This window comes from Trachypithecus francoisi, unplaced genomic scaffold (assembly GCF_009764315.1).
Source record: "Trachypithecus francoisi isolate TF-2019V2 unplaced genomic scaffold, Tfra_2.0 Lachesis_group4, whole genome shotgun sequence".
Lineage (NCBI taxonomy): Eukaryota > Metazoa > Chordata > Mammalia > Primates > Cercopithecidae > Trachypithecus > Trachypithecus francoisi.
In genome coordinates, this window is record NW_022681469.1 from 94,597,710 (window position 1) to 94,610,109 (window position 12,400).

General features: G+C 41.7%; 1 protein-coding gene across 1 annotated transcript; it reads right to left on the minus strand.

Moving 5' to 3' along the window:
* Positions 1–1,773: 1,773 nt before the first annotated feature.
* Positions 1,774–12,193, minus strand: TOMM7 (translocase of outer mitochondrial membrane 7). Its single transcript, XM_033192872.1, has 3 exons — positions 11,996–12,193; positions 7,459–7,507; positions 1,774–1,987 (listed from the first exon to the last, which is right to left on the minus strand). Exons 1-3 carry the CDS (start codon positions 12,096–12,098, stop codon positions 1,972–1,974), a joined length of 168 nt encoding a protein of 55 aa, XP_033048763.1. The 5' UTR covers positions 12,099–12,193; the 3' UTR covers positions 1,774–1,971.
* Positions 12,194–12,400: the final 207 nt, after the last annotated feature.

Below are 12,400 nucleotides of genomic sequence, written 5' to 3' on the forward strand. Positions count from 1 at the left end.
TTTTGTCTAGGAAGCCCCCACTTCGAGTTGTCCCACCTTACCAGACCAGACCAATGTACATCTTAGACATATTTATGTCTCATGTCTCCCTAAAATGTATAAAAGCAAACTACGTACCCCGACCACCTTGGGCACACCTCCTCAGGACTTCCTGAGGCTGTGTCATGGGAGTGTCCTTTACCTTGGCAAAATAAACTTTCTAAATTGACTGAAACCTGTCTCAGACATTTGGCGTTCACAAAGGTCATCCTTAAAAGAACACAACCAGACCAGGCGTGGTGCCTCACACCCGTAATCCCAGCACTTTGGGAGGCCGAGGCGGGCAGATCACGAGGTCAGGAGATCAAGACCATCCTGGCCAACACGGTGAAACCCCATCTCTACTAAAATACAAAATATTGGCCAGGTATAGTGGCATGTGCCTATAGTCCCAGCTACTCGGGAGACTGAGGCAGGGGAATCACTTGAACCAGGGAGGCGGAGGTTGCAGTGAACTGAAATCGCACTACTGCACTCCAGCCTGGCGACAGAGTGAGACTCCATCTCAAAAAAAAAAAAAACCACAACCAGTTATGTTTACCATTCACATTACTATTTAATCAAAACAGATACCTGACACAGCTTTCTCAATTTCTGAAAATCCCAAGTGAGAAACAGAAGAAAAACATAAACAAAACACTAAACAAAAGTTCCCTGACAATGCACTTGGCAAAAAGGATTGCGGGGAACCACAAACTTAAGCAATTCCATGGAATTTTAATACTGTGCTCAATTTTCAGCAAAATTACACATGCCTAGATTCACAGAGATACTGAAGCAATTACATTAAGTACTTACCAAACTGATTTCCTGCAGTTAGGTCTCAAGAATTCCACTTTAAAATCCCCTTATGCAACAAGACACCACAATAGTCTTCTACGTCTCCATGGCAAAAGTAACAAGCCTTGAGGAAATAGGCTTAAATAGCTAAGAGGGTTTTACATTAGAAATAAGAACTTTCTGGTGATGGCAGCTCCCAGCACCTGAGAGGGATTATAGTCATGATCATGCCTAAACACTGGATGCTTAAAATATTCAACCCAATAGGCTCTTTCCAAACTGTTTCAGGTTCTGCTTTCTCGTATTAGTAACAATGGCCAAACGTAGTAAATAATGCTATTTTGTTAGAAGAATGGAAAAAACTAATTAAAAGTAGGATTCAAATAGAGGTGAAGGTCGCAGGAAACCAGTATCTAGAACTGAAAACTAGTTTCCATTCATTAGCTGCCTTTCTTTCTACCAGAAAACAGTGCTACTAATCCATGTAGCTCTCCACGGGCTCTTGCCAGCCAGCTCTAGTTTCCCAATATAACTGAGGGAAACTTTAGACTCACATTTAACCTACAAATAAATCACACAACTCTCCAGTGCAACAGAGCCACCAGGACCTTTATTTCTTGCGCTCAGAACTTTAATGCAGAGGAGGAAGTGACAGTTTGGTTTGTCACAAACTGAAAACTATCTGTATTCTTACTACATTTGGAATACCCTAGGAGTTATTAATTCACTGCAAAGGGAAACTGTAATCCATATGTTAGGTCAATGGGCAGGAATTAACTTGGAAAATTTTTTTTTATATCATGATCCACCCGCCTTGGTCTCCCAAAGTGCTGGGATTTACAGGTGTAAATAGCACCTAGGTATATACACAAATTCCCTGTTTTAAAAAAGTACCAAAAGGCTTAATTTTTACCTGATAATCCTAGCATGTTCAATTCAAAAAAGACTCAAGCATAAATTGTTAAAAACATTTATTCTGATACATTCTATCATAAGTTAGTACAAGTTCCACTCTGCTACAGATGCATCTGTGAAGAGCCTTGTGCCATCCAACTAGTGACTGAACGATGTCCCATCTCTTATCCGAGCCAGAGCACACATCTTCCATGCTGTCCGCTGATTGCCTCCAAATCCAGAAGACCAAATAATCCTTTATCCCCAAAGTAGGCTAAAATGTTTGTGAAGAGGAGAAAGAAATTAAATTCCAAAATAAAAATCTTCTACACATAACCTAAGACCTGGAAAATTTTATACATTTATGTTTGTTTCCTCATCTATCAAATTCAGAGTTATGAAAAGACAAGGATCAATCCCACAAAACAAACAAATTAAACATACAGAACTGTATTAAAATACACTTTAGTTACTTTTGAGCGCAGTTACCTAGCATAAACAAACACAAAAATGTGAGCAGACAGAAAATGAAGTCAATCAAAAGGAAAACGATTACTTATTTCCATATTAACAGGTAAGCCTGATAAACCCAGAAAACAAAGCTATCTCATTATTAGATGCAACATCAGTAATACTAAAATAACATTTATTGAATGGTTTCTGTGCATTAGACACTAAGGAAAGTTCACAACTCCCAACTACGATCCCTATTTTAATGTGGAAATTGAGGAACTGAGATAGTTATATCATTTAAGAGGGTAGAGTGGGATGTGGCCTAAGTGCTCTTACAACCATTAGGTTCCTAGGGAGCAATTAGCCTCCACTTCCACCTCAACTAACTCTTACCCCAAACATTCCAGTCACTAAGAAGCCCAACTCCCAAATCATTTGCTGACTCCAATAGAGTCTAAGAAGGAGGAAAGAGATGGTTTCATTTCTAAATCCGGCTGCTTTAAAATGTGGCCCATTGAATAAAACTGCATTATTAAATGACAATGCAGTTTTGTAGTTTATTTTTAAAAATTATTTTCAGCCAGGCGCAATGGCTCATGCCTGTAATCCCAGCACTTTGGGAGGCCAAGGCGGGTGGATCACGAACCCAGGAGATCAAGACCGTCCTGGCTAACACTGTGAAACCCCGACTCTACTAAAAATACAAAAAAAAAAAAATTAGCCGGGCATGGTGGTGGGAGCCTGTAATCCCAGCTACTCAGGAGGCTGAGGCAGAATAGCATGAACCCAGGAGGCGGAGCTTGCAGTGAGCCAAGATCACCCCACTGCACTCCAGCCTGGGTGACAGGGCGAGACTCCGTCGCAAAAAAAAAAAAAAAAACAAAAGAAATTTCCCTGTGCCTAAGAAGAAAACACACATCTATTTCCAATTTTCATTGTGTATTAAAATCTCCCCTTAAACTCTTAAGTATTTTTGCACACAGTGAAAATACAAAAATAAATTACTGACTAGGCATGATAGCTCATGCCTGTAATCCCAGGACTTTGGAGGCTGAGGCGGGTGGATTGCCTGAGCCCACGAGTACGAAACCAGTCTTGGAAACATGGTGAAACCCTGTCTCTTAAAACAAAAATAAAAAAAAAAAAAAAGAAAGAAAGGCTGGGCGCAGTGGCTCACGCCTGTAATCCCAGCACTTTGGGAGGCCAAGGCGAGCGGATCACGAGGTCAGAAGATCAAGACCATCTTGGCTAATATGGTGAAACCCCGTCTCTACCAAAAACACACACACAAAAAATTAGCTGGGCATTGTGGCAGGCGCCTGTAGTCCCAGCTACTCGGCAGGAGAATGCAGTGAACCCAGGGGGCGGAGGTTGCAGTGAGTCAAGATCGCACCACTGCACTCCAGCCTGGGCAACACAGATCGAGACTCCATCTCAAAAAACAAACAAAACAAACAAACAAAAAAAACAGCCTGACCAACATGGTGAAACCCTGTCTCCACCAAAAAAAAGAAAAAAAAAAATACAAAAATTAGCCTGGCTTCATGGTGCATGCCTGTAATCCCAGCTACTCAGGAGGCTGATGCAGGAGAATTGCTTAAATCTGGGAGGTAGAGGTTGCAGTGAGCCGAGATTGGGCCATTGCACTCCAGCCTGGGCGACAGAGCAAGACTCCAACTCCAAAAAAAAAAAAAAAATTAGCCAGGCGTGGTAACACGTGCCTGCTGTCCTGGCTACTCGGGAGGCTGAGGTGGGAGGACCACCTGAGCTCAGGAGGTCAAGGCTGCAGTGAGCCATGACTGCGCCACTGCACTCCAGCCTGGGTGACAGAAGAAAACACAAAAAAAAGATCTATAAAGGTCTCTTCTTCAATGGTAATGGGCAGCAAAAATATAAAAAGGAAATTTTGCTCAGCCTTATGCAGATAATGGAAATGATTCTCTTAACCTTGATATTCACATATTTTGCCTAAATATTTCACTAAGACATTGCCCCTTATATATTAAAGTACTTTTGAATAAGGCATTCATGTCAACCAACATTTGCTGACCACATACAATGAGCCATCCTGGGTGAAAGAGGATACTAAGATGAAAGTGGTCCTAATCTCAAAGAACCCAACAACTTGGCAAGGGAAACAAACTAGTAGATCCTTAACTGTATTATTTACATAAGTATTATATATACAATAAATATATGTAGAAACAATAGACTTTATATTAATAAACAATAAATTTTATGTTAATAAAAACCATAGCAGGTATAATTCTGTTCCTTTCAGACTACAGATGAGGCAGTTCAGATCTCTCTAGTTACTCTTCCCAGTGCGGGGAGCACAGTACATGAAATTCCTTAACTGAGTAACCCTTTACAGCAGGCAGTCACTCAATTCTTTCCTAAAACACAAATGCCTCTGGAAGGAAACCAGAAGATGTTCTTAATGACAGAAAAGATCAAGAGGATTAGCGTCAGGAAGGAGAGAAGCACTGAGAAGACAGTAAGATGAAGAAATGAAAAGCGGTAGGACAGGGATGCTTCATCTAGTTGTTGAAGGTTCAAATCTTGTTGGGATAAATGCAGCCTCAAAAAAGGACAACAGAAAGACACATTCTCTCCCCACTTCTGTATCCTACATCACCCAGGGCACAAAAAAATGTTATTTCCCAGCATGCTGGTCCAGCCTAAAATGTGTACAAGATACAATGCTTTGTCAATTCCTGTCCAAAGGACCACCAAGACGGCCAGGTGCTGTGGCTCATGCTTGTAATCCTAGCACATTGGGAGGCCAGGTGGGAGGATTGTTTGAGCCCAGAAGTTCAAGACCAGACTGGGCAACACAGTGAGACCCTGTCTCTACAAAAAAAACTAAAATAAAATATAAAAAACCCACAGAAGACAATCAAGAGATGAGGGTCATTAATTCAACACTTGCTGAGCAATTACTTTAGGTGCTTATGAGACAAAATATAGCTACAAGGCAGAGAATGACAGATACAAAAGGATACTACGGGGCTGGACGCAGTGGCCCATGCCTATAATCTCAGCACTTGATCCCAGGAGTTTGAGACCAGACTAGGCAATATGGTGAGATCCTGCCTCTATAAAAATTAAAAAGAAAAAAAGAAACTATAGAAACACAAAAAACAGAATAGTTTTAGCTAGGAGGAAAGAAGGAAGAGATTTACGGAAGGGGCAACATTTGAGATTGGGCTTTTCTAGAAGCAGATTTCCATCCAGTGGAAACTAAGGGGGAAAAGCATTCCAGGCTGAGGGAGCACAAGCATAGGGGCAAAGGCATAAAAATATACATAGTTTATTCTGGGACTTAGCATGCAGTATCATATAGCTAGAGCACTGTTTTCATAGGATAAGGAAATGAGGATAAAAAGATGACACTGAAAAGATTAAAAATTATTATTAATAGTTTACTGATCACATATTACTTGACAAGTACTAATACTTTATATATAATATTCTTATTCAATGCTCATGGCTACCTTATTAAGTAGGTATTATTATCCCCAACTGATAAAAAGCAGAGATGAAGTTTAGAATGGTTAATGGCTTCTTGGAGAAAGGTATTTGATGATAATTTCCAGTACTTGGAAATGCCACACAGCTTGACTCAGTAGTCCTCTCTCACGCTTCCCAAGGTAATGTTTCTCTAAGGAAATAACTGGTCTAAGGCCAAGGCCACTCAACTAGTAGGCAGCAGATATATTGCCTCAATCCCTATTTTACAGAAAAGGAAACGATAGATCAAAGAATGAGGGCTAAGAAAAAAGGACTTAGTGGGGAATCTCTGAAAGCAGTTCTTAAAAGTCATGCCATAAATAGTTAAAGGAAGAGAGGGAGGAGAGGAAGGTAGTGTGTGAAGATCATTTGTTGAAAAACTTTATCAGGGAAAAGAGAATAACTGCAGAAGTGAACAATTTGAAGGCACATATTGTGGTACCCTTTGAGAATAAAAAAGACCTTCCTCTGAAAAAGAACAGAGCAGCAAGGCAGATGTGGTGGACGAAATTCATATCAGATGGCATTGTGCTAAGTAAAGGAAGAGGTAAAATTACTTGGGGAAGGCCACATGGACCCAGCGGAAAGAATGTGAGCTTCGGAAATAGAACATATTCCACCACCTACTTACTGTATAACCTGCTCTGAAGGACTGAAGTGACAACTAGACACATGGTGTAAAAAGCACCTAAAGCAGTGGCTGACACATTGTAGGTGATAGTGAATAACGCATTTTCTGCCCACTCTAGAAAAACGTGGCTTACGGTAAAAGTTCGAAGAAAATGAATGAAGCCCTAGAACAGTCAGTGAAAAGTCTGTGAGGGCACCCACAAGAGAGGTCTGACACAGGATCAAGCAGAAATTCCATTCACTAGTGTGCAGTAGTCACGATCATCATAGTGCCACAAATATCAGTCCTTCCTCCAGAGCAAACCTGCCTGTTTGAGATTACACGTATACATATAATTTTCACAAGTATGCACATATATGCATACATGTGTATATGAATATGTATACTGTGTGTGTGACGTTTTCACGAGTGCTTACACATACCAGCAAGATCATTTCTGAGAAAGGAATTTGACAGTCAAGAGCCATAAATGTTCATATACTTTATTAATCCCATGACAATTTATAAGGAAATCAAAATCTATAAAAGCTATGTATACACAAATGTTAATTATTTACTTTTTTCCTTTTTTTTGGTAGAGTTGGATCTTGCTATATTGCCCAGGCTGGTCTTGAACTCCTAGCCTCAAGCAACCCTCCCACGATCTTCCCACCTTGGCTTTCCAAAGTGCTGAGATTGCAGGTGTGAGCCACCACACCCTGCCCAAATGTTAATTATATTGTTGTATAAAATACTTAAAAATTGAAAAACCTAGGTAAACCACAACTGGAAAACACATGGGATAGCAACTCAAATTTTAAGTGAAAACAAAATCCTGCATACCCTTGTCAGAATGACATAAAAGGTTATATTCATCTGAATGAGGACAAGATGGGAATATGGGAAATTTAAAACAGTTCGCATTTTAAAGTGGTAGGATAATAAATTCTTTTTCTGTTAAAATGTGCTTCGTTGTAGTTATAACATGGTACAGTAAATAGACATTAGGAGGGGGAAGAGAAAGTAGTTGCAGTTTTCCAATAACCCAAAACTATACTGACTGATAAAGCTCCATTTCAAGGCCTGCCACTATTACCCTTTTACATCTTAGTGATTCAGTACTACTGTATGAACATTTGCCCTGAAATGTTTAGTTTTAAGAGCAGTACCTCAAAACAGTTGGTTCAGGCATTCCAGGATCTGCACCCCTCTTAAATCCTGAATCAAGGAAGACAGAAGAGAAAAAAGTATTAATTAAACCCCCAGCAAATAAAACATTTACAATCAAGACTTCTTCTTCTTTGTAATCCAACCTAGGAGAGCTAGAATGGTATCTAGACCAACCAGCACTATCTAAATTTACCTGCACTACAGAAGTCTCTAATCTTCATTAGAGTATGAAATTGTGTCCAGGACTAATCAGTAGGAAGAACAAGCTATCTTACTCCTTTCTTTTTGAGACAGAGTCTCACTCTGTCACCCAGGCTGGAGTGTTGTGGCATGATCTCGACTCACTGCAACCTCTGTCACCTCTGCCTCCCAGGCTCAAGCTCTTCTCCTGTCTCAGCCTCCTAAGTAGCTAGGATTATAGGCACACACTGCCACGCTCAGCTAAATTTTTTTGTATTTTTAGTAGAGACAGGATCTCACTATGTTGGCCAGGCTGGTCTCAAACTCCTGACCTCAAATGATCCACCTGCCTCGGCTTTCCAAAGTGCTGGGATTACAGGTGTGAACCACCATGCCCAGACAAAAACAAACAACTTTCTCAGTGAGTCACTGCACATGGTCATTATTCCTATTATATACACAATTGGCACAGTTGCCCTTAGCATGTTCTATCTTTCATTATTAGTCATTTACCCAGAAATAAGATACCACAACTCCCAAATTATACTGGATGAAAGACTATGAAGAGCAAAATGATTTTTGGAAAAACACACAACCAAGCTTTTAAATTTTTTTAGAGACAAGGTTTCACTATATTGCTGAGGCTGGTCTTGAACTCCTGGGCTCAAGTGATCAGACTCCTCAGCCTCCCAAAGTGCTGGGATTACAGGCATGAACCACCATGCCTGGAGGAAAAACTACTGAACTTTTTAAAAAACACAGCTGAGGAAATTTTATCCCTCATAAACCTCTCTTTTTATAAAACAACGACCAATGATAGAAAAGGGACAGGGTGGAAGGCGGGGGACGGCAGGGGATGGATCATCCAATACTTATTATTTAACAACCTAAATACTCTTTACAAGTATGGTTATCTTTTACCGTTTAAAATATATTTATAAACAAACCTGATGACATATATGCTCACTTGCTGAAGTAACTGATTAAGTTAGGGAGGTTTCAAGAACTATGAGGGGTCTGCAATTTTATCTTATTTAAAAGATAACAAAAAATAGTATTTGTAATAGAGAATAAAAGTTAATATTTAAAAAAAAATCTTCTGTGGCTTAGACCATTAAAATAAATAAAGATAACAAACTGGCCTGCCAGTTTCACAGATGTTGGTATAAACTTTTTTTTTTTTTTTTTTTTTGAGACGGAGTCTCACTCTGTTGTCAGTCTGGAGTGTAGTGGTACAATCTCAGCTCACTGCAACCTCCGCCTCCTCCCGGGTTCAAGCTATTCTCCTGCCTCAGCCTTCTGAGTAGCTGGGATTACAGGCATGCACCACTACGCCCAGCTAATTTGTATTTTCAGTAGAGACGGGGTTTATCCATGTTGGTCAGGCTGGTCACAAACTCCTGACCTCTGGTGATCTACCCACCTCAGCCTCCCAAAGTGCTGGGATGACAGGCATGAGCCACTGCACCCAGCTGGTATAGACAATATTCTAAGTCAGAAACAAAGAACACTTTATTACTTCCAGCAATAGATTGTGAAAGTATCATCACTTTTGCTTCAGTTTCTCAACTCCCAATTTCCATGTAAAGAGGTCCGGATGACACCTGCACATGTGGTGGACTGCACTGCAGGATATTAACTGGAGTTTAGGGAACCAGAATCTTTTATAATGGGCTGCAAGCGCATCTCCCTTTGCTCTGTCTGGAGATACTATTTTCCAAGGCTGTTTGTTCTACAAACGCCCTCAAAAGATAACATGAAACAAAGGGTCATCAGAGCCTCTGCTTATAAGATGTGCAGAAATGCGAGAGACCATGGAGAATTGCCTTCCAACAAGTGGCTCATTAAAACCTTGTTAGTAGATGTCCAGACAGATTCTCTATTATCGTGTCACTGCTTGTCATATTTTACAGCACTATACTCTCCGAAGCTCTGAAAGTTATGACTGAATCTAAATTACATACAAAGTTAAATCTGCACTTGCTGGTTTTAGTGAGAGTTGAGGTGGAGGAAGTAAAAGAACAACCTGGAGCCAGGTGTGGTGGCTCATTCCTATAATCCCAGCACTTTGGGAGACCAAGATCGGAAGATCACTTGAAGCCAGAAGTTCAAGACCAGCCTGGGTAACATAGCAAGCCCCCGTCTCTATTTCAACGTGGGAACTGGTTTAGACATAAAATTAAATACACAGCATAAGGGAAAAGACAATGATAAACAAGTACTGGAAAGACAACCTTAACATCAATCTCATAGAACTTGAATTGAATGTTGGGGTGAAAATCACCATAATGGTAGTCCTAGAAAAGGAATAGAGCCAGTGTGCATAAAAAGAAAAATAAACTGTAGTATGGAAAAGGAATGCATTATCAACTCTTAAGACGAAAGCCCCTGGCATGTAGATTGCAGCAACCAGCTACAGCTTTCTAGCAATAGAAACGGAATTTCAAAACAGGGAGGAGGAGGGAACAGTAGATGAAAAGACTTACAGAGAAGCAAAGAACCACAGGAACACAAAAAGCAAGAGCACACTAAAATAGGACCTCGCATACACAATGAAAACAAGGTGGCACAAAGAAAGGGAAGAATCAAGCTTCCACACCTCTCTTAGCTAAAAGGAGAGCTAGTCCCAGTGTTTGACCAGCCAGAGTAGGCCCTTCTATTAAGTGAAAGAAGTGGGTGGGGGGAGGTGCTGCAAGAATAGTGGGGACAACACAACTGTCATATTTACTCTAATTCTTGGTACCCACACAAAGTCACTAAAATCTAGAAAAGCAATTTTTTTTAAAAAAATTGCACCCAGAATAAGGGAGAAAAACATCTTTTTAAGTCCTATAATCCCAGATTATCAGCTGGCTTGCAACTCATGGAGAAAAAGAAACCACAGCTGCTTTAATCAGAGTGTACTTTATCTTATACAATGCATGACACCTAAATTAAATAGGAAGCAGCACCTTGTTAAAATCACAGCATTTTAAAATGTGAAACTGAGTTTTAGAATTGTCAAACTATATGATCAAACTGACACAGCTGGGATGAAAAACCCGCTCTTTCCCTTTCACGGAACTGCCTGAGTGGGGCAGTAAAATTAAAAAAAAAAAAACAACAACTACTGGCTGGACGCGGTGACTCACACTTGTAATCCTAGCCCTTTGGGAGGCCGCGCGCGGGGCGGGGGCCGGCGAGAGGGGCGGTAGCTAACTGGAGGCCAGAAGTCTGAGACCAGCCTGGCCAACATAGCAAAACCCCGTCTCTACTAAAATTATAAAAATCAGGCGCGAGCGGTGGCTGCAAGTCTGTAATCCCAGCTACTCGGGAGGCTAATGGGGGAAGGATCGCTTGATCCCAAGAGGCAGAGATTGCAGTGGGCAGAGATCGCGCCACTACACTCCAGCCTGGGCACAGAGCTAGACTATGTCTCCACAAAAAAAAAAAAAAAAGGAAAAAAAGAAAAGAGAAAAAACTACAGAATAGGTCCCAGTCTGCAGCCCTAACTGAAAAATATTAACAAATCTTTGCAGTAAGTGACGGAGCCTGGTGGCACGAGCCTATAGTCCCAGCTACTTGAGAAACTGAGCTCCGTGGGAGGATCGCTAGAGCACAGCGGGCGGAGGTTGCAATAAGCCGTGATAGCGCCACTGCACTCCAGTCTGGGTGACAGAGCGAGACTCTGTCTCAAAAACAAATACAAAAAAAAAAAAAAACCCAAATCCTTTAAGTACCCTATAGTGGTTAAGACTATGGGCTCTGATGCCCCACTGCCTGAGCCCATAACTCCCTCAGTCAGCATAGCTGTGCGACCTTGGCAAAAGTTTCTCTACGGCTGTTTCCTCACCTGTAAAATGGGGGCAGTAACAGAAATCATCCAAACCCTTCATTGTACAGGTAAGAAAGCAGAGGCATCCAACGATTATTATTATAATCATGCTTTCATGGCAGTGGTACTTTCACGAGGGGTCTAGATTCCCAGAACAGGCCTCTTTCCACTTAGGACCACATGGAGAGGTGAGGACAAACACCCCGAGAACCCACCTAGTGCTAAAGAGTGCACTAGTCGCTTTTACATCCACTGGGGTCATCCAACCCTCCCAACAATCCCGAGAAGCATGACCTCCACTTTAAGAATGCAAAAATAGAAAAGGAGGGATTGCAAGACTGGTTAAAGACCATGCAACTATAAAGCGATAGAACGGGAACTTGAACTCAGGTTAGCTCGGCCCCACTTGACTAGACAGCCTCAGGGGCCGTGCACGGCGGTGTCCCCTGTTTTTCTCTCCCTCCCTCGATGGCCAAAAATGGGACAGCAGTCTCCGCCACCCTCTTCCCTCCAGTCACTTTCCCGGTTCTTCTCCTACTGACCCAGGTAAATCACAAGAGGGATAAAGCCCCAGCGGATGGCAAACTGGCCCCCCTTGAAGAGCTGCTGCAGTCTCTGCTTGGCCTCTTTGCTCAGCTTCACCATAGCGACCGCCGCGTGGCGTAGGGAGAACCCCTTACTGCAAACACCTCGTCGGGAATCCGAAAGGGAAAGGAAGTGCGCAGGCGCCAAACACGGCCTTTACGGCAGGAGTCGTGAGCGTCGCCAGCAGAGGTCGTAATTCATCACCTTTAACCTTCGCTGCTCTTCCGCCGCGCTACCAGTAGTAGGCGCATGCGTGGTTGCGATCATGGCTGGTTGTAACTTCGCGTTTCTGTTACCCATGCTTAAAGCGCATCTTCAGGTTTTCCTTCCTTTACATAAAAGGAACATTAATTAAATTCAGA

Excerpts from the sequence above, each read along its gene's own strand:
- TOMM7 (XM_033192872.1), bottom strand. The coding sequence starts at position 12,098 with ATGGTGAAGCTGAGCAAAGAGGCCAAGCAGAGACTGCAGCAGCTCTTC. Across the intron at positions 7,508-11,995 it reads CCCTCTTGTGATTTACCTGG|GATTTAAGAGGGGTGCAGAT; the intron begins GTCAGTAGGAGA and ends TCCTTGATTCAG.